This window comes from Cyprinodon tularosa, unplaced genomic scaffold (assembly GCF_016077235.1).
Source record: "Cyprinodon tularosa strain WSP-4 unplaced genomic scaffold, ASM1607723v1 ctg179, whole genome shotgun sequence".
Taxonomy (NCBI): Eukaryota; Metazoa; Chordata; class Actinopteri; order Cyprinodontiformes; family Cyprinodontidae; genus Cyprinodon; species Cyprinodon tularosa.
In genome coordinates, this window is record NW_024038602.1 from 972,860 (window position 1) to 995,684 (window position 22,825).

Genomic DNA, 22,825 nt, shown 5'->3' on the forward strand with positions numbered 1-22,825 from the left:
GATAGCCGTTTATAACGGCCATTTGATTGCAAACATCCTCTTTACTGTGTAAAAGAAGACTGAATCAACTTGAGGAGGGACGCAGGAGATGATCCACATGCAATGTTTTAGAACGCTTTTATTCTTCATCCTCACCTGCTGCCAGAAGATTTCACCTAAATACGGTAGATACATTGATCTACTACCATTCAAGAAATAATCCCATAAAATTTTCATGGTAACAACTTCTGTGGCAAGCCGTTTTGATATGTAGCCCTAATCCTGATATCTAAAAAATGTTTTCTTTGTCTAAATGACCATTTCAAACTAACTAAAATTCTCCAAATCTAGAATAAACATTCTGAATGTCTACATATTAATTACCGATCTTTATATTCCTAATATTAAGATTACTGGTCAGCATTTGTGTTACTCTAACTATGAAAAAAACTTTTTTCAAATATGAATACATTTTGAGTCAAACTAATAAATGTCAGAGCGGCCACTTAAAATGTGTAAACATTTTTAGATACATAAAACTTCATTCTTAGTAGTATAATTAAAAAATTTGGTTTCTGCTACAAAAATGTAATTTAGGAAATATTTTATTACAATTAGGTCTGGAAGTGGGATTTTGATCAGGAAGAATCTTATTTTAGTGATCTACAAATGAAACAGAGAGGAGTGCTTTAAATAAATGTACGAACGGCCTGCCATAGTTACTTCATATAAACTTAAACATTAACTCAAGCAACAATCTTCTCCTTTCCATCTTCCTCTCCTTTGTAGTAGTAGTGCTTTTTCTGTCCTTTAAACACATTCTCTCTTTTATTTTATGTTTTTTGTTTTTTTTGCATTTCGGCATTAAAATCTCTAGCTACATTGGGGTGGAATTGGCACTTCCTGTTGCCTGTTGTCATGGTCAAATCGATGCTCCACTGATAATGGCTTTTCATACTTGTTACGCACGGGCTTAACTCTGAGTGGACCTAATTAAAATTGATTGAACTAATTGATAGCAGTCATTGTGAAACCGAACACTCAGAGTTCCTGACTTTAGGCTAAATCAATTTAGAGTTGCGAATTTCAGTCTGAATCTGTTACACCTGGGTGGACACCTGTAATCTGATTAACCGTAAATAAAATTCAGCCATCATGGTTGGATTTTCTTGAAGTTGTAAAAGATCTAAATGACCCCTTTGCACAAAGGTAGCAGTCAGGAGAAGGTCAAAAATAATCACAGCACAAGATTCAAATAAAGTAACAACAAACTAAACCTCAGTATTGAAAGAATCTGGTCTCTTATATTTTATAAAGACAGTATTTTTTATATTCCACATGTTCAAACACTTAATGATCAACCATCAAACCTTTATTTTGACATCACATGGCCATATCAATTTTGTGTTAACAGAGCTTTAAATTCAAATTGAACTAGACCCGTGGGTCAACTGCTTCATCTTAGTTATCAGGCTGAATAGTTTAACCTTTTCAAACAAACAAAATAGGTTTTGGAATAGCTCAGCAGGGGTTGTTTCTTTAATCTGATAAAAAATAAACTGCAGGATAACCTTAAGATGGCTGATAGCAAGATATGGCCTTACAATCTTATATAATTGGGAATCTCTGTAGGGTAGAGAGGACAGATCTAACCAAGTCAATACGTTTGATACTGAGGGACTTTAACACAGGAAGGCTGAATGCTTCAAACGGTTCCTCAATAATAGATGTTTCAGCATGTAGACCCTGCAAACTTAACTGTTGCAGGTTTCTTTGTTAGCCTATTCAGAATGTATGGAAGATTTTAAGCCTAAGTCTTTATTTATCATTGTTCCTCAAGGGTACAATTAAAATTTTAGAAGCTCAAAACAATATAAAACAAAACAGTGCAGGCAAATAGTGCAATAAAAGGAATAGGAATATAAGCAAATAATTTACAGAATAAAATATATTTATATATGCAAGAATATTTACACAGAGAGAGCAGTATTGCTCATTTTACATTTTAAAAAGATTATATCTAATATTAATGCATTAAACCTGGTAATTTAACATAGGTATGAATATAAATAAATACTTGTATTTCTCATAAACTAAACATTTTTATCCGTGATGACTTTTGACAAAAAACTACCTGAAGTATATAATTTTTGCAGTGATCATCAATCACTTAGCGAAAACTATTGATTTTGTATCATCTTTTACATTTTCACTCATTTATTGGTCTCTATGTAATAACAGATGTAATGCTTACTGTCTTAGATAATTTAAAAACAGATCATTTGAATCATAACGTCTGCTGCTCCTGAGCCTCATCACAGCAGATCTATTTACTGGACCTTACTGTCATATGTTTAGACATAAATGTTGCATGTTTTTACATTTTCTATAATTTACATGGGCAGCGATGCCTTTTAGCTCCATGTAGAAATATATGAGGGATGATGCAAGTGTAGGAAGCTGCAATGTGACTGGCCAGCTCCACCATCAGTGGCGACGTCTGGATGTAGTTGGTGATGCGTAGAAGTAGATGAGTCGCCCAACAGATTAGGACCACAGTGGCCACAGCCACTACGCTCATTGCTGCCCTGGCATGAGAGTGTGAGTTGGGACTCCTCTTAGAGGGTACCTGGCTGGGCCTTGAGAGGTTTGGCTGAACTTCTGCTATTTTGTTGGCTAAAGGAGAACTGTATGGAGTCTTACCCAGGAACCCTCCATCCAGACCAGTAGAAACAAGCTCAGCTTTACCTGATTGAACAAGTAAAGAAGATTTTCTATGTTCTTTACATGGATCTTTAACAGAAAGACTGCTTACTGATCTTTCTGGATTCTCTTTAACTGTCATCTTGGCTGGATTGGAAGAATGGCTCTGAATACGCTTCTGGCTTTGGAGCAGAGTTGCAATAATCTGGACACATGCAACCATGATCCCTGCAACAGGCAAAACATTAGCCAGAGTTAAAAAACAGATCTCATATATTTGCCTGGAAAGTGCATCAGGGAAGAAATCGATGCAGTCTTCATGGCTCTCATTAGTTCCCTCCAACGAGACGAAGAAGAAATGAGGAAAGCTTAAGACGCTGGAGAGTGTCCAGCTCCCAGCCAGCAGACACCCAACCAGGCGCAGGTTGTCCAGCTGCACCGGTGCATTTCCACGCTTAAGAGAACCGACCAGTTTCTGATGCCAGTAGGCGCAGATGAAGAAGGTTGTGAAGAGGCTGCTGGTTTCTGAGAGGTCTGCACAAAAGCGAAAAATACCACAAAACGTTATCCCCATGAACCATTGGCCAACAAAGTCAGCTATGGTGTCAGGTGCATCCACCAGGTAGTTGGTGATGAGGTTGGAGACGGCAAGGTTGATCAACAGGATCTCATTTGTACGGATTTCAGATTTCTTCTTTGGAAGAGACGTTATAGCCAGCCAGTTGTTTCCCAGGATCCCAGCTGTGAACATGATCACTCTGATAGATTCTATCAAATCACCTGCATCCATACTGTAACTGGGTCAGGTAGTGGTGTAGAGGTTTTTTTCACTGCTTGTATGATCTTAAGAGCAGTGAGAAGCCCAACCCAACTGTCTTTCCTTTAAAAGCTTTTGTCATGCTGCTCATAGAGGGGAAGGGTTTGTTAATGACAGACTCTCTCAGGTGGCTTCCTCTATTTACACTGACAGACCCTGAAAAATAAAAAAAACTATTTACCTGAATGAGGTTCCACAAACTTACTTGAACTTTTAACCTATTTTTTTATTTTATTTTTTTACAGAAAGACATTATCTTCATGGTTTTCTTACCATTGCTAGACAAGAAATTGTACAGGGATTGCTGCGATATTCAACGCCTATGGTGATGTTATCTAACTCCTATTCAATCATCTAAACTGTAAGGTATGACCAGGATTTAACTGCAACTTTTCCAAATAAAAATCTGTATTTTTCACAATAATTAAATTATGTTCAGTTTATTCACATTGCGCCAATTCACAAAACATGTAACCTCAAGGAACTTTACAATTCAACCAGATCATACAGTCAAATTGATTCAAAGTTATCTATCTAAGGAAAACCAGTTTATTACAGCATGCATGTAGCGACAGTGTAGAGGAAAAACCTCCTTTTATCAAGAAGAAACCTCCAGCAGAACAGTGTTAGCAGCCATCTGCCCAGGTCAACTGGGGTTCAAGGAGACAAAAGCAGACATAGAAAAAGAAGAATAGATACAAAAGGCAACTGTCAACCAGCTCCTGGTTACAAGATTTGATTGGAATATTTGCAATCTAGTGTAATTGACTATTCTATTGTGAAATATTATTACTGTAAACTGGGGCTTGCAAATCGAATAATGTGTCGATTATTTTTACAGATGAATCGACCAATAATCAGATAGCCAAAGGTTCCTTAAAAAATAGTTTTTTATGAAATTAAACCAGCTGAAACTAAAACTTTTCCACTAGAGGAGTTCTGAATAGAGCATATTGACAGATGAAAAAGCTTTTTTAAAATCTTAAATTAAAATATTAATAATTTTTTATAATTTTGGCATAATTACAGCTCTAAGTGGGTAACCCTGTCAAGTAAAGGCATGTTTTAGAATCCCTATACTGCAGTTAATGATGAATCTATCTATCTATCTATCTATCTATCTATCTATCTATCTATCTATCTATCTATCTATCTATCTATCTATCTATCTATCTATCTATCTATCTATCTATCTATCTATCTATCTATCTATCTATCTATCTATCTATCTATCTATCTATCTATCTATCTATCTATGTAGTTCATCGGGTCACAGCAGGGGGTCTCTTCTCTTCGCGTCATGCAGGAGTTGAGGCGCCTCCTCTGGTTCAGCCGCATCTGTTCTCTTTCCTGCCTGTTGGACTCACCGGACGGGATGCAGGAGCGCTCTGCGGAGCTGCGGCTCACTTAGTCTTTCAGGGATTATTTCTTTCTTTCCCCCCCTTCCCTCTCAAACTATGAATTTATTGTCCGTGCCGTCTTCTCGCTACGGAGGGCTGAACAGACCGACGTCTGCGCTCCGTTGGGCCGGTGTGAGACTCTGATGAGCGCCGCGAGGACAGGATGCCCGCGAGCGGCGGCGAGTCGCTGAAGCCCAGCGCCTTCATCCCGGTGTGCACCGCTGTCTGCCTCCTGGTCGGCTCCACCTCCATGTTCTTCGTCTTTACGTGAGTGCGACGGACAATAAAGTGCTAAAAAAAACGCAGTTATGGTGCTCATCATTCCTGAACAGTGTAGTGAATCCTGCAGTTTAATGCATTATTCCTTATTTTCCTTAAACACTGCTATTATTTCATTATAGATAATAGTTGTTTCCATAGAAAAAACACAGGGGAGCAATAAAAAATTGAAAAATATTATAAGTTGCTTATTTATTTAACTTTTCCATTGATTTGACATTGATGGCAGACACTCACATCTGTTCTGGGAGGCTGCCCAGTGGACCCACAGTAAGCACATTTGAGGGGATAAGCCTCCCACAATAAACAGCAGTCTAGTTGGATATGCTTCTACTGCACATTTTACATGTGTGATAATAAAACCAGCAGCTAGAAATAAAAAACACTGCATCTGATATAAATCTAATACATGCACAGCATGAAAAATGATAAAGTCATTTAATTTAGGAAGGTTTGTGAGAAAAGGCTTAAATGTTTGACCCTTTATAGGGCAAGTGACCGTTTTTTGATCACTTGCACACCCCTTAGAAATGGAGCCCCCCTGTCCATCAGTGAGGTCTAGAAGCACAAGATCTATATCCAGCCATTCAGCAAGATGCTGCTGTATGGCTGTACATCTTATTTATGCATTTGAGCAATTAGATGAGCTCTTGAATGATATATTACCTACTGTAAATCAAGTTGGAAAAAAGAATAACAAGTCAAGAAAAAAAGGTAAAAAGCTAAATGAAAAGTTAGAAAGTAAAGCTAAAGGGTTAATAAACCTCTAAGGTTATGTTGTACCTAAAAAAATATGTTTCTTTCACTCTCAGAGTGTTTTTCATGAATTTCTTATAGATTTTTCTTAATATTTCTGGGAAAGTTGGTGTTTCTTGTTATTATATTGACATACGGTACATTTTTGCCATGAAAATATCCATATATTTTTTAAATGTTACAAAGATAATAAGGTCTTGTCCTGGATTCCAATAACACACTACAAAAAAATCTAAAAACTAGTGAAAATGTCTTAAAATACGTGTATTTACCCTTAATTTGAGTAGGTAAATAAGAAAATCTCCCAGTGGAAGGAACATTTTTATCCTTAAAATCTGATTATTTGATATTATGCACTTGAAATAGGAGACTGCACTTTTCCCCTTATTTGTAAATGTTCTTATTCCATTTGCAAAGTGTCTCACATACCTGCTCCATTCAAGAAAAAATGCACTTTTTTTAAGAGAAAATTACTTAATTTAGATATTTAAAGTTTTTCACCGATTCCCCTTTAAAGGGTTAAACAAAAATAGTCTGTTTATGTGGGACTATCTGGGTTTTACACATTAAGACCTTCTCTGACTGACCTATCTAACATCATTATGAGTTCTGAACCCCTCTACTGACCCTAGACCTCTGGAGCTGGATCTGTCCTACTTTCTCTTTTATTCTCCTGCAGAGAACTGTTTCCACTGGAGTCTGACACCAGATTGAGAGGGAGAGAAGGGGGGGGGGGGGGGGGGGGGGGGGGGGGGGGGTTACAGATTAGAATCTTCTGGCAGATGCCATGTGATTCTCCCATATAGATAAAAAACTGTAGTCTGGATTATTCGAAGCAGTTGACACGTTATGCCTGTGTGACCAGTATCAATAAATGCTTTTTTTCCCCACTCTGTGTTGCCAATTCTTAAGGAGGCCTTAAGAATGGGCACCCCCCCCCCCCCTTCTTTGAACTCAATTTCTTCTGAAAGAGACAGAAAAAAAAATCAATGACCTGCGGATGTAAGAGATTGAAAAGACTACTTAACTGGATTCAGTGCTACAGCAGCAAATCCAGAGCGCTTCCTATGATTGAATGAATCTGCTTCTCCTGTGAAGAGGGTTTGCATTTGAGCTTGTATAACTTTGTGACACCTTTTATTTATTTCATTGTTTATTAGATCAGCCTTGCAGAGTAGACATTAAAATGTACTGATTCCCTACTGTGGCTGCAAATCAAGGCTGGCTGATAAATCAGTTTTAGTGATTAATCAAAGCGGATGTTTATGAAGTTGTCTTTTTTTTTTTCACCAATCCACTCTTTAAGCTTCTCTTGTTTTATATTGAGATCCGTTTGTGTATTGCATGTATATTTTCATTGTTTACATGGCAGGACTTGGCAAATTTATTCTACACAGCTTGGATTTAGTTGCACATTAAATTGAGGTCAATTTAGAAATGGGATTGTTAAATTAAAAACTATTTTAAAAAAATCCTTCATTTGGATTTAGTAAAATAAAAAATCTGAGGTTTTATTTTTATCAAGACACGTAGATGCAAACTGATTAGCCTGTAGCTCAGCAGACGCTCCTTTACTGGATCAGTTGTTTTGCCTCATTAAATCCAGCAGGAAATCATATTAATATTAACCTTCATCATACATAACAATTAGGGGGGTGGGGGGTGGGGGTGGATAATGCCAATGAAATTTAATGACTTTTATATTACTGCAGAAATTCTTCTATTGTTATTTAATATCATATGCCTTTAGTCAGACATCTATTATTTGTGACAGTAAGTCAATAAAAATACACCAGGTAATATATAAATGTGTGTATATATATATATATATATATATATATATATATATATATATATATATATATATATATATATATATATATATATATATATATATATATATATATATATATATATATATATATATATATATATATATATATATATATTTATTACAAACATATAGATATATTTAAGATAGTATAAAATACAAGTATTATTTGATATATATGTATGTATACATCTCCATAATATAGATAAATCTGTACATGTTATCCTGTATAGCAATTCTGGAAAGATGCAAACTATATTTATTGTACTTGTGACAGTGTAATGATAATAAATTTGCATTCTATTCTTTTGTATTCTATTCTATTCTATTCTATTCTAAATAGACATCAATATTGTGTTAAAATATTGCTAAAAGGTGAAACCTAAATAGAAAGGATCTAGATAAAGTAGATTTGATGAGTGCAGTAATACAGAAGCCAGGATTTTAACAACAGCAAAGCCTGTTAACAGCTTAAGGTAGAGAGCTGTGTATCCGTGTTGGAAAAGGCATAGAGTGGTTCAGTATCATCTTCCTGTAGCGGCCCTGAAATAAACCTTTGGTAAAGGACCTTTTCAGCTCCCTTCACTATCCTCCACAGAACTGTTTTTGCTGCCATGTTGTCAATATCATCTGCAGAATGTAGAAAGGTTGGTTGATTATGGCATCAGCAGCAAATGGTTTAATATTTGAGCATCGATGAGCTCGTAAAGTTTTGCATCCATCCAACCAGTAAGATGGAACACTTCACAACATGGGAGCGCACAAGAATAAAAATTGACTTTGCTTTTATATGTTGCTGTGAATTTGAGGCACACACAAAGCACAAGCTTGTGCATCCTTTGCACTTTAATTACTTCCTGTAGAGTGTATATATTAATTTGCTTCTGTACATTTTATGCGTATTTGCATCCCAAATCTGTTCACTAACATAATTCCTGCCTTCTGGCCTGCAGACATAAAACCTGCAGGGACATTACAGATAAAAATCAACCTGCCTCGTTTTTCCTCCCTTCGATATTTATGCAGCTTTTATTGTCAGCAGTTTTGTTTCAGCATCAGTATTGTGAGCATGTAAGACTCAAAGTATATTTCCTTGGAAAATTCAAAGGACAACCTTCAGCTTTACTTTAACAAGGATTTTTTTCGTCCTTCACCGCCCGATAACATCCCTTGGTGTGTGATTTCCTGCTTTTGTTCTTCTTTGACGTTGACTTTTGTTCGGAAATACCATTTCCATTTAGGTGTGGTTCATTTAAGCCCAGGCGGGCTACAGAATGGAAAAGGTTTGAAAAACCTGTAACATATCAACCTAGATAGGAAAACTTAAGCATTAAGAGGTTATTTTTACTGTTATATCAATGAGAGTAAACACAGATGAGTATATTCTCTCCGTAATGGATTAGTAATACTCTGGTGTTGCAGTCTATGGTTTCAGTATAAAAAATGGCCAGCAATTGTATGGATTTGATGCTGATCTGAAGCTCAAATTGAAGCATCATTACAAGGTTGTCACATAAGATCTGTTTATATGTCAAAATCAGCATGCAGCAACGTCAAAGTACCTGCTGCCATCAGACCTATTACTGAACAGTGATGTCAGTGTGTAACACAAACTATTACAGGATTTCATAAATGGGCTCTACAACTCTGTCAACTTGACCGGCCTCACATGTGGCGTCTGCTGTGCCACTGACCCACTGATGGGGGGGATGAGGCCAGTGTGCAGATTGCAGAGCAGCTTATCATTCGGCGTGATTTATTAGAGCTTCGCTCATGCCGTTTCATTAGGTAGGGCTTGTCCAGCGGCGTAATAACCTGTCCCTAGTCTGCAGTGCAGATGGTCTCAGCCTAGTTGATGGAGGGAACAACCCTGTAAAATGGCATCTAATTTGTTTTTTATTCAGATCATTTTTTTTTTCTATCACAACTTTTGAACAGAAAATTCAGATAGCATTATTTTATCCAAACTGGAAAAATGCTTTAGCACATTTGCAGGTTACTTATATGCCTTTAACTCCTTTTTTATAAGCAAAAGCTGAGAAAAATAGCAGATTATTGGGAGAAAATAGATTCCTCAAATTAAAGGGGATGGACCTCGCATGCTCTCTGTGTTTGGCATCCAATATGAGGACTCCACAATGGACAGGACAAGTAGAAATGGTCTGTAATCCAAAATTTATAATCTAGGGATTACTGTGTTTGCAGCTGGCATGGCATCAGCAGCAAGGACCCCTCCCCTCCCCCTGCTGCCTAAAACAAACCCTGTGCAGAGTTTAGGGATTTCAGCTGAACTGGGATAAAGTGCAAACATCAGCTAAATGATATAAGTCTAACTCACATTTTTTTTTTTTTTACTCCAGTTTAATTTATTTTAATTGATTTTGGTTTCTCCAGTTTAATGCAGTAATGTCTCCGAAAGGCACTATGTGAGTAACTTTAATTGTCAGTCAAGATATGTGAGGATGCACTATTGTTTGTTCAGTTTAAAGGTAAAGGATAAGAGAATTAATAAAAAACTAAAAGAATAAAAGCTGGTCATACAGTTGAGGTTTAGAATGCTAGTCTCTGGTTAGTCAATCTGAGGCTCCATGTCAGTGTGTGAAGCTTTAATAGGTCGGGGATGTAATGAGGAGCTTGACATTGCAAAGCTCTAAAGGTTAGCGACGGGATTTTAAAGTAACACTGCCTGAACTAATGCAGGAAGGACATGTGTCATCCTGTTTGCTCCAGCAATGGTTCTACCTGCAGAGTCTTATACTTATTGAAAGATTAAGATTCTGTTTTTACACTAGCCTTCTAAGTTTTTAAAACGTTTTTTTATTGAAGCAAACACATAACCTTATTTGGTTAGAACACACTAGACAGCTCAATCTAAAGACCTCACTTGTCTGACTTTAGAAGTCATGCAGTCAGGAATATCATTGGCATTCAGTCATTTTTAACGTTTAACTAAAGACATTGTCCCTTTTTTCTGTTTCTTGTCGTGGTGATGATTTGATGATCTATGTAGTTCTGATTCCTAAAAAGAGCAGCTGCTTGTCATCCAAACAGATACTATAACAGAGGTTTTTGTTTGTTTTTCATTATCTGGCCAAAACAGTGTATGTATAGCAGAAACAGGAATGGTCCTAACACAGCATCCTGAGAGACGCCACATAAAATGGTTATGGAATATGACCGTAGGCTCTGTCTGAAAGGTATTTTATTGTATTTATACATATATAGTTTTAAATAAGAAGTATTAATCCCCTTCTCATTATGCAACCTGTTTAATATTGCCAATAAGAGGAGGATTGGTGTTTGACAGATGAAATGATTTGGTACAGATGGGCAGTTGCTAAAAATATTCTTTAGATTATTTTGATTTTGAATAATGGAATACTATGTGTTTTTTACATAGAGCTAAAATCCGTGTATTTCAGTTCTGTTTATTTATATTCAGTATATTAAATGTAATTCAAAACTATTTCTATAGCACAGATTAAACAGCATACGGTATGTTGGCTGAAATACAAAATCCAGTTCCAATGAAAGATTGAAAATAATTTTCAATTCACTTCTGATCCTGCTTATGAAAGACTGCAGTTGAGTTCAGCCAATTATTTGATTTGGCCATGCATTTTTTTATTTGAGGAATTGCATTTTCGTGCTTGTGGTCCCTCCTATTTCTAAAAGAGAGCCGGTTGACTGTACTGAGTTACTGCTTTTGTAGCGGCCTTCCATACTGAGTATACACGGGCAATAGTGGAGAAGAAAATTCACTTTAACAAGAAAAAAAACTGCTGAATTTGGCTCGGTGTGAGGAAGCATAAGAAGACACTGCACACAATACAACAACCGCCATGAACCAAAGGGAGCACTGGTCCAGGAGTACTTTTCTATGTTAAAGAAAAGTATGGGAGTGGTGGCTTAGTGGTTAGGGCATTGTGCCTGGAATCCAGAAGCTCTGAGTCCAAGCCCCACTCCCACGGACTGCCACTCTGAGTCCCTGACCAAGGACCCTTATCCCCACACTGCTCTCTGGGCGCCGCACAATGGCAGCCCCTGCTACCCAAGGGGATGGATTAAAGGCAGAGTTAATTTTGTTGCTCTGTACTTGTGACATTGTAATTACAATAAAACCCTGGGAAAAAAAAGGTTGAAGAGAAACACCGTATAACATATAGGGCCTGAGCCAGTAGTACAATCTATGTTATGAAAACAGAGTGCCCAGCATATATAGGTTAATTAAAGTCTCTTTATATAATCCAGCAATTCTTTTACTCTGTCTACGACTGTAACCTGATTATAGTGCCCTCTTTCTAATCTCAGAGTGAAGAGATTTGCTTGTTCAGAGGAACTAAGCACACACACACACACATACCTAACCCTAATACCAACCTAAACTCAATTCACACCTTAGTCTTAAAATGAATTGTCAAGTTTGCGGATGATACTGTCATTGTGAGCTTGCTGGAGGACAGTGAAACAGCACATGGCCCCATCATGGACTATTTCACAAACTGGTGTCAGGAAGCCATGCTGGAACTCAATGTCACTAAAACAAAGGACATGTTTATCGATTTTAGGCACAAGACCTGCAACCCCTCTACAACCATTATAAACGGGCAAGACATTGAAATTGTTCATTAGTATAAATATCTTGGGTCTATCATAGATGACAAATTAACTTTCAACAGCAACACAGACATGCTATGTAAGAAAGGGCAGCAGCGCTTATACTGCCTGAGAAAGTTAGCCAGGTTTCAGGTTGACAAAACTCTAATGACCATGTTCTACAGATCTTTTATAGAGGCCATACTTACCTTCTCTGCCATCTGCTGGTACGCTCTTCTTAATGAGCAACAAAAATGCCATATCTAAGATTATTAAGGTGTGCAGTAAGATCACGAGTGTTCATCAGAAAAACATGACTGAAATATATGAAGATCAGGTTATCAGGAAGGCTGAGTCCATTTTGGATAATTATACCCATCCCCTACATAACGAATTTCAGTTTCTACCCTCTGGTTCCTGTTTTACATACCCACCAGTTCGGACCAACAGATACAAACACTCCTTTATTCCCTCTACTCTTCAGCTGTTAAACTCTACCAGGAAAAGCAGATAGCCATATGTTGCATGCATTCAGGCCCCCCCACACACACACACTAGTGTGTGTGTGTGTGGAGGGGTTTTAAAGATCAAACATACACTCATTTTTTAATGGATGAATTTCTGATTTGGTCTTTAATACTATGCCATCTTCAATCAATTAATCTTAACATCCAGACGTTAAGTTCTAATATGCCTCTAATACTCTTGCACTTCAATACCATATGAAGATATCCAGGTTTTAGTTGAAAAAGCTCCAGCCTCACTTTTCATCTAATGCTGGGGCATAAAAAAGAAATTAATCTCAGCTATGGATGTATTTGGATGTGATAAAAAATTAAATGTATAAGGGTTTCAACTTAGAGATGCCGCATATACTGTAAATTGCTCCACAACATTTGTCAAAAAACCCCAAAACAACTCTTATATTTCATTTAATTTTTTAGATGCTCCATCTATGCTGACAAGCATTGACTCACCTGAATCACTAAAAAGCCAGAGGACTTGATTATGGTATCTGAGTCACTGAACTAATAGACTGTGGGCAGATAAATGAGCTTCCATCCTAGAACCATTGTGTGATTGTTTAGTTAAAAAAATCAGCAAAAGGAAATCTTGGAAAAATTGATGTCTTCCATCCTAATACAAGTGTATAAAAAATATGTTAGGCGTGCATTGAAAGACTATGCAATAAGTGGGATTGCATTTGGACCCAAATAAAAGAGTCTTTTGAATTCTCTAATATTAATGGCAAGAGGAGAAATGGTGTGCAGAAAATACTGATGAGAAAGTAATATTCAAATTTAATGTTAAATGTTCAACATTTGTCAGATGTTATACCTGCACATTCAGCTTTGTTTTATTAACAATATAAGGGCACAGAAGTTTGTAGGGTGTAAGTAAGTAAGTAGGGTTTATTTATATAGCACCTTTCTCAGACAAGCATCACAAAGTGTTGTACAATTTGAGTCATAGAATACAATGCAGCACCATATAAAATACAGATAGGAAAAATAAATACAATCATAGCAGCCCTTGATACAATGCGTCTAAAATGATTGGTTAAAAAAAAGAATGTTTTTAGTTGATTTTTAAAATCATCCACGGAGTTCACCAAGTGCAGGTAAAGTGTTAGTGCATTCCACAGTCTGGGTGCGACAGCTTGGAAGGATCTATCACCTCACATCCTAAAATGGGTTTGAGGGACCATTAAAAAGCTCTGTTCAGCAGATCTCTGCGAGCTGAAAAGTGAGGCTGAATCAAGTCGCAAATGTTAGAGGGAGCCTGTCCATGCAGGGCTCTAAAGGTCAGGAGCAGAATTTGAAGTTTATGCTGTATTCAATGGGAAGCCAGTGTTGGCTCTTCTGGTTGTACGTGTCAAGATCCTTGCTGCAGAATTTTGCACTAGCTGCAGTCGAGCTAGGCCTTTTTTGTCCAGACAAGAGAACAGGGTATTGAACCTGGATAACTTTTCACCTTTACAGATTATTAATCAAAGATTATTCACTGAAAAATATATATCTTAGAAACTATATTTCTCTTGTCTTACCTTACCGCCTCCAGGTTTAACTTATGTAAACCCCCAACACCCACCTCCCAACACACACGCACACATACCTCACCTTTTAAAATGTTCAAAAGAATTTAAGCCTCTGCTTCATTTACGTCAGTTCAACATTTAAATCATATAACAATTCCCTCAAACCTTCCAGCCTTGCTTTCACATTTTTGTATGTTTGCCAGTTGCATCAGACAGTAGCCTTCTTCTAGGCCTGATCAGCATCCTCCATGAGAAATACAGCCTGATAGCTAAGTGTACTAAAAACATCTGGTCTATATGTAAAATGCGTGTGGTGAATGGTGGCTTCTTACTCCTGCAGTTAGTATCTCTTATACATTCCCAAGTATAAAAAAACCATAAATATAGGCGAGCACACCTGCTTAAAAACTGGTTCTTTGAATCTGTATAATACCGATATATTTTCCCCTGCTACGTTTGAAGTCCATTGTAAAATACTTTCTCTAAAATCTCTTCATCTTAATTCATTTTTACTCCAAAGAATCTTCCTGAAAACTATCTTATGTTGAACCATCCTTCATCAATGTAAAATGATCAAGGCTGTGTGGCCCTGATGGAGGCAGACAGTGTCTTAGCTTGAAGCTTATACAGACCTCCTTATTTAATCCTTTGCTGCTGGTGCTGGTGAGTACACACTAATACATGCTTATCCCTTACTGTAAACAATTACTTTTGTGATCCACAACTCTCATCAGACTAAATAGGATGGAGATGATCCTCTAAAGTCCTTTCTGTTGCCTTGATTTTGGAGCGTTTAAGGAACGGGGGGAAATTCTTATTTGCAGCAATGACTTTGCTTTCAACACAAGTGCAGAAAACAGGTTTTCTTCTTTCTCTCTTGTGTGTGTGTGCGTGCATATATTCAGATGCCCGTGGCTGGCTGTGACCATCTGCCCTGCCGTCCCACCATGCTGCGCTGTCCTTTTTCTTTTCGTGCTTGCCAACTTCACCATGGCCACCTTCATGGATGCCGGGATTCTCCCTGTAGGTCAGTAGTCACACCCGTGTTACTTTTCCAATAATATTTTCTTTTTCATACAAAAGCCTTACTTTATTAGTTTTGGTTATTTTTTAGCTGGCGAGGATGAAGACAAGGAGGATGAATTTCGTGCTCCGTTGTACAAGAACGTGGATGTGAAGGGCATCCAGGTGAGGATGAAGTGGTGTGCATCGTGCCACTTCTACAGACCTCCGCGCTGCTCGCACTGCAGCGTCTGCGATCGCTGTGTGGAGGTGAGTACATATTTAAAAAGATTCAACACTAACAGTTACAAAAAACCGTAGTACAGATTAGGATTAGTGAAAGTAATTAGAGAGCTTTAAAAAAAATAATTGCAGCTGTGTAGAGTAGATTTCTGCAGGATGAGTGATGGGCAGAGGGGGAGATCTCGTTAATCAGGCAAATCCTTTTCTCAGATTCCTGCTATTGCTGTAGAAATACAATAAGTAAAACAACTATATTTAGAAAGTAGAGTGGATATCCGACAAGGTCCAAATGAGTATTTTGGGATTAAACATGCCATGTGTCATTTCTTCCCCCCAGGATTTTGACCATCACTGTCCATGGGTGAACAACTGCATTGGGAGACGAAACTACCGCTACTTCTTCCTGTTTCTCTTGTCTCTCACTGTTCACATGATCGTTGTGTTCACCTTCGGCCTCATTTATGTCCTGCACCACATGGAAGATTTATGGAAACTCCATTGCCTCGTCACGTATCCTTGTGACTAGTCTCCAGTTCTGCCCATCTGTGCTTATTTTTGCAAATTAAAGCTAAATGTGAAAAAGTTTTCCATAACAGACATAATTTGCAGTTTGGTAGTGATCAGTATATCCGGCCTGTTTCTGATACCAGTGCTGGGTCTCACTGGTTTCCACCTGTATCTGGTGTCCAGAGGTCGGACCACAAATGAACAAGTAAGGGAGTTTTCAGATCAACATCATGATCATTTATCTTTTAAAATGCAGAGCTTTGAAAGAGCATCTATTTGGGTGTCATGTGACAGACCTACACACTGTTGCAAAGTAGAAGGAAAATAATTGGTATTTTTTTGAAATTGCAGAATTGTTTAGCAAGTAAAATAGCTAATAATCACTTCCAGATTTCACTCTACTGTGAACACTACACCCCTGTGATCTAATCTCAGTATAATGTCAGATTGTCTTCGAAGGCTTTCAGGGTCTTTTTTTCCTTGCGGCGAACAGGTCATGGATGAAGTTGTGGAGACTTTTAAAGCAGGTTTGGGATATAAAAACATATCTCTAGTGATGATGAAAACTCACTAACACGGTTTAATGCATCATTTTATGGAAAGAGGAGGTCAAAACTGCAAATCTGCCAGATGGCTATCCACCTACACTGACATAGCTGGACAAAGAGAGCTTTATTTAGAGAGGCAGCCAAGAGGCTTATGGTAACTCTGAAGAAAGCTGCAAAGATTACACTGATCTAGCCTTTATGAAAAAGTGATTTGGTCAAATTAAACTACAGGTGAAAATTTCAACATATATTGAAACTTCTATTTGGGCCTGAAGGCTGACATTGCATTTGAGCCTGAGCATCCTACTCACACTGTAGAACATAGCGGTGGCAGCATCATGCTGTGGCGTCTGCCACAGCTAAAGAGACAAGAAAGATGATAAGAGCTGACAGGGAAGTTGAATTGAGTAAAACAGAACAATGCTAAGGAAAACCTAGCCTCGTGAGACCATCCTGATCTTGCGAGCTTTCAAGGTTTCACTCTCAAATCAGTCTGGAGACTACGTTAAAGAAAATTTGGAGCAGTTCACCAAACGAACGTCCAATCAGCGTTGGCTTTGAGGCGGGTTGAGGTGTGACGCAACGAGAAGCGCGACCATTCAGTCTAAAGAACATGGCGGCTTCAGCCGATGAAACTAGCGTTAGCGTGGCTATCGAGCAAGTTTTATCGGAATTACAGAGTATTTTTTCAGTGCGAAAAGAAGAGCAAAACACTGCTCTGGAGGCTTTTCTCAGAGGAAAAGATGTTTTTGCTCTTCTCCTGACTGGTTTCGGCAAGAGTAGCCTGGCTTGTGGTTGTGTTTTCGTCGTCGCTCTGTTAGTACGTCATATGCTTCGTTGATCTGATTGGTTTATGTGGCCCGTCTATCACCAACATAGGCCAATCAGGTAACCAGTATTTTCCCCCCTTCCCAAAATTACTTCAACGGAAGGTTTCCAGATGGATATGCGGAGCAAATCCATCTGGCGGAGTCAGGTTAAGGAAAACCTGCTGGGGGTTAAAAAAGATTTGAGATGTCTTAAAGGTTCCCTGTTTCTGCAGCTGCAATGAAATGATGAAAGCATATTTGAATTTTAGAACGGAATATAAATGTCAATACTTGCGGTCACAAATGACCTATATCCCCGCTGACTGAGCTTTAGCTGTTCGGGGAAAATAATATGGAAAGATTGAAGTTTTTAAAAGCATATTCTGGTAGACAGTAATCCCAGAGCACCAGCAGATGTAATGGCAGCAAGAGATAGTTCTGCAAAATCTTGACTCCAGGGGATAAATACAGCTGCATATCAGAGTATTCAGATTATTGCTGTTTAAATAAATTTAACATGAAGCTTAATCCTTCTGGTCTACAGTTATGCACCACCTTGTCCTGGTATATCACATCAAATCCTTATAAAACACAGTGAGGTTTGTCTTTGTGACATGACAACATTAGACAGATGTTAGAGGATTTTAATAATACACACATCTACACAGCATGTTTATTTGTCTCTGCATGTTTCCACAGGTAACTGGCAAGTTTCAAGGAGGATTAAACCCTTTTACACGTGGCTGTTGTAGCAACATGGAGCATCTTATCTGCAGTCCCATTTCACCAAAGTATGAAGCATATATTTCTTACCTTGTCTGCATCTTTGTTATCAGCCCTGTGTCTCACTCACTAAGGCTTTCGTTCCTTGCTCTGTGTTGGGAAACCAGTTACACATCGAGGTCCTACAAGAAAGCAGTCATTCATGTGCGACCTCCTTTCCTGAGGCCAGAGATTGACGGGCAGATGCCGATGAAAATAAGGGACAACGGGATCCAAAGTCTAGCAATACAGGATAAGGTATGCAAGAACAATTAGGTATTTAAGGGCTGTGTCCTCAGCTGTCAAGAGATTTGAGTTGTAACCCTCAAATCTCTGCCTCTTTGTGTTTACTTCTCTCTCCAGCAATCCTCGGCTGGATCCGTCGAGCTGTCAGACATCAAACAGCTAAAACATCCGCCACCGCTGCCTCCAAAACCAGATCGCGGTCTGCTGAAAAGCCAAGTTGCTGCCATGGATGGTGCGCATGAATTACAAAAATGCATTGGAGCATAACCTCTGATAACCAGATGCAGTTTTCCAGATACAATTTCATAAGCTGTATTAACTTGCAGTTCTTTGCAGGAGGAGATACACTATATTGCCAAAAGTATTTGCTCACCCATCCAAATTATTGGAATCAGGTGTTCCAATCACTTCCATGGCCACAGGTGTATAAATTCAAGCACCTAGGCATGCAGACTGTTTTTACAAACATTTGTGAAAGAATGGGTCGCTCTCAGGAGCTCAGTGAATTCCAGCGTGGAACTGTGATAGGATGCCACCTGTGCAACAAATCCAGTCGTGAAATTTCCTCGCTCCTAAATATTCCACAGTCAACTGTCAGCTGTATTATAAGAAAATGGAAGTGTTTGGGAACGACAGCAACTCAGCCACGAAGTGGTAGGCCACGTAAACTGACGGAGCAGGGTCAGCGGATGCTGACGCGCATAGTGCGAAGAGGTCGCCAACTTTCTGCAGAGTCAATCACTACAGACCTCCAAACTTCATGTGGCCTTCAGATTAGCTCAAGAACAGTGCGCAGAGAGCTTCATGGAATGGGTTTCCATGGTCGAGCAGCTGCATCCAAGCCATACATCACCAAGTGCAATGCAAAGCGTCGGATGCGGTGGTGTAAAGCACGCCGCCACTGGACTCTAGAGCAGTGGAGACGCGTTCTCTGGAGTGACGAATCGCGCTTCTCCATCTGGCAATCTGATGGACGGGTCTGGGTTTGGCGGTTGCCAGGAGAACGGTACTTGTCTGACTGCATTGTGCCAAGTGTAAAGTTTGGTGGAGGGGGGATTATGGTGTGGGGTTGTTTTTCAGGAGCTGGGCTTGGCCCCTTAGTTCCAGTGAAAGGAACTCTGAATGCTTCAGCATACCAAGACATTTTGGACAATTCCATGCTCCCAACTTTGTGGGAACAGTTTGGAGCTGGCCCCTTCCTCTTCCAACATGACTGTGCACCAGTGCACAAAGCAAGGTCCATAAAGACATGGATGACAGAGTCTGGTGTGGATGAACTTGACTGGCCTGCACAGAGTCCTGACCTCAACCCGATAGAACACCTTTGGGATGAATTAGAGCGGAGACTGAGAGCCAGGCCTTCTCGTCCAACATCAGTGTGCGACCTCACAAATGCGCTTCTGGAAGAATGGTCAAAAATTCCCATAAACACACTCCTAAACCTTGTGGACAGCCTTCCCAGAAGAGTTGAAGCTGTTCTAGCTGCAAAGGGTGGACCGACGTCATATTGAACCCTATGGATTAGGAACGGGATGTCACTTAAGCTCATATGTGAGTCAAGGCAGGTGAGCAAATACTTTTGGCAATATAGTGTATAAGCGCCGAATACTTATAAACTTTTGTCCTCCATGAGGAGGTCCAGGGGACACTGGAGGGAATGCCTCAGGCTTAAATAACATCCTCTGCTATCAATTGGTCACCTAAAGTTTAAAACACAACCTGTTAAGGGAATAATAGGACATATAGAATTGGCAGCCTCTTACAAGTTTTCTTTAAGGATAATCTGAAGGAGACTCTGATCAGCAGATGAAATCTATGCCCACAGCATGATGCTGCCAGTACCTTTTTTTCCTTGGGGGGATGCGGGTGGTGTGAAGAGATCCTTTTTCAATTGTTTTGTTTGGCTCACAATCTTGTTTTCCAGGTCGGGAGTAATGGTCAATTTTAGCAGAGCTACTTTTTTTCATGTGGAAGTCACCTCTTTCTCTCTGGGTATTTTGCAACAACCTAACCCTGCATTATAATCCTGAACAAAGCACTTTTCTGTCCTGTAGGAAGTATTAGATTAAGATGCATCCCTTGCCCCTTAAATCGCACCTTTAAAAATGTATTTGCTACAATCCTGTTGCATATTTTACTATATATTTGCAGATCCATGCATATCAATCCTAAGTGACCTATTTTTCAGATGTGGGACATCACACCAAATCCATCATTCCTGTTTCTATTCCAACTGTGCCACAGCTTCGCCCCGTTCTGGAGGCCATCTCCAGAGGATCCTCACCCATTCCTCCAGAGCAGGTGACTTTCTTTTAAAGCCCTTTTTTCAACTGAGGAATTATTACTTCTTATTTTGATTCATGGTTTTGATGGATGTCTGAAAGAAGGTGTTGTGTGTGTTTTTGTGTTGATACGCAGCTGCTAAAGGCATCAGAGCAGCAAGGCAACAACAAAGGCCCTGACCTCTGCTCTAACCCCAGAGAAAGCCCTGCGAGAGGCAACCACCAGGCCAGTGTGCCTGTCCAAGCTCCCCTCCTGCCCTCTACAGTCTCCAGCTCTTTACAACTTAACTCTCTGACACTTAGCTCTCGTTCCCTCAACCTAAAACACAGCAGCCGATATGCATCTAATTGTGCTGCTGGGAGCATCACTACTTCCAGTATGTTGGCAAACCAGTCCAGCAGCAGTGGAAGTGGCAAACCCTCCTTTGATAACCTGATCAGTCCTGCAGACCCTCAGTTCGTGGCCCAAAGAGGGGCTCCTGCAGTCAGCTACCACTCTCACTTAATGGCCCATGGCGCAGAGGGAGCTATGCAGTGTCCATCCCCTCACTCTTACAGTCCTGTGTTTATGGGGGTTACCAGACAATCTCCCCAACCAAGAGATTCCACTTCAAGGGATCCCTCACCTTCTTTACCAGGTTTCCTTCAGAGAGATTCTTCTCCAGCCTATCATGGACTTTTAACAAGAGACCTTCAATCCCAGAGCATAGCGACACGAGATGTGCCCCCTCCAGGTCTGCTGATGCGAGATATGACTTCTCTAGGTTTTCAAGACAACCTTAGAGATCTTTATCCACAGGACATGACACTTCCAATGTCCGCTGCTGCACGCTATGACAACTTTTCAAAAACAATCATGGCTTCCATCCAGGAGAGACGGGAGCAGGAGGAGAGGGCGGGAAAGTTCCGCGTCACTGCCAGATCCCAGGCGCTCTACGGCCCAGATGTTGGAATCTATGACATCCCCAGCAGGAGGAGTCTACCACCGGATAACATTCGTCCTGCTGGTTCTCGCGGACCAACGCCACCAGCCTACGGCTCCAGAGAGTTCCTGATGAGCACGGGAATACTGGGATATGGTATGAGGACCTCGCCTCTGTCCAGCTCTTCCACATCATCTTTGACCCGTGGTCCAAAAACCTCCAGCTCCCCTCTGCAGAGCAGCAGCAGCAGCCTGCAGAGCAAGGGCCGCTCTTCGTCTCCTGCTTACGGTCCTCCTGAGAGACACAACCAGGGACCACCAACCTCCACATCCACTCTGCCCCGTTTGACCTCCACCACCTATCCCACACCCCCCTACACTTCCTACGCAACTGCAAAGCGCTCGTCACTCCCGTTTTCTTCTGAAGGGAAGGAGTCCTTCCCCCTGGGAGTCCTGAAATAAGAACATATTCCAGGCTTTCAACCCTGCGAAAAAATCATCTATGCAGTGTTTGTCTCAGTTTTCTCAGCTCCAGCTTGTTCGTTTGTTTTGTAAATAAGAGGCCATTTGGAGCTTTCTTGTGCGGAAGAATGTGTGAAAAACAAAATGCACACAGTGTTGAGCTTGGAAGTATTTATACGGCAGGAGAACTTTGAATCTCAGGATATCTGTGCCTCCTCATTACGGGAAGCACGACTAAATGAAAGCAGAAGAGCTAAATAATAGATAAAGATTGAATTTGATCTGTTTGTTTGAGTTTTGATATTGTAAAACATTTGTGAAACCATATCATTGAAATTGTCTTATACCCTTCAAAAAACAATTCATATACATTTTGTAATTATTTCTAATAATAAACTTATTTTGTAATTTTCCCTTCAGTTTTATTGCTATTTGGGAATGTGGACCGGGACTTCAGGGACTTACTGGTTCGTCTGAAAGTACAACTAGAGAAAGATGTGATTAAAATCCAAAATTTAAATTAATCGATAGGAAAATGTTACGATTTAACATGAAGTATTGGTATAACACCCATTTTCACATTTGAAAATGATTTGTGAAGCTGGTGCACTTTATAAACTAACTACTGTATATGGAAAGTCTA

The 22,825-nt window shown here is 39.5% G+C and overlaps 2 protein-coding genes across 2 annotated transcripts; one reads left to right on the forward strand and one right to left on the reverse strand.

Annotated features, from left to right (window-relative positions):
* Window positions 1-2,365: 2,365 nt before the first annotated feature.
* Window positions 2,366-3,472, reverse strand: LOC119781551 (rhodopsin). Its single transcript, XM_038282053.1, has 2 exons — window positions 2,795-3,472; window positions 2,366-2,677 (listed from the first exon to the last, which is right to left on the reverse strand). Exons 1-2 carry the CDS (start codon window positions 3,470-3,472, stop codon window positions 2,366-2,368), a joined length of 990 nt encoding a protein of 329 aa, XP_038137981.1.
* Window positions 3,473-4,832: 1,360 nt separating this feature from the next.
* Window positions 4,833-22,601, forward strand: zdhhc8a (zinc finger DHHC-type palmitoyltransferase 8a). The gene is made up of 10 exons (XM_038282055.1): window positions 4,833-5,166; window positions 15,305-15,426; window positions 15,514-15,671; window positions 15,982-16,154; window positions 16,254-16,356; window positions 18,208-18,299; window positions 18,399-18,528; window positions 18,634-18,748; window positions 20,705-20,817; window positions 20,935-22,601. Exons 1-10 carry the CDS (start codon window positions 5,063-5,065, stop codon window positions 22,180-22,182), a joined length of 2,358 nt encoding a protein of 785 aa, XP_038137983.1. The 5' UTR covers window positions 4,833-5,062; the 3' UTR covers window positions 22,183-22,601.
* Window positions 22,602-22,825: the final 224 nt, after the last annotated feature.

Excerpts from the sequence above, each read along its gene's own strand:
- LOC119781551 (XM_038282053.1), bottom strand. The coding sequence starts at position 3,472 with ATGGATGCAGGTGATTTGATAGAATCTATCAGAGTGATCATGTTCACA. Across the intron at positions 2,678-2,794 it reads AAGAGAATCCAGAAAGATCA|ACTCCATACAGTTCTCCTTT; the intron begins GTAAGCAGTCTT and ends TTCCTGGGTAAG.
- zdhhc8a (XM_038282055.1), top strand. The coding sequence starts at position 5,063 with ATGCCCGCGAGCGGCGGCGAGTCGCTGAAGCCCAGCGCCTTCATCCCG. Across the intron at positions 16,155-16,253 it reads AAACTCCATTGCCTCGTCAC|TTTGGTAGTGATCAGTATAT; the intron begins GTATCCTTGTGA and ends CATAATTTGCAG. Across the intron at positions 18,749-20,704 it reads CCAAGTTGCTGCCATGGATG|ATGTGGGACATCACACCAAA; the intron begins GTGCGCATGAAT and ends CCTATTTTTCAG.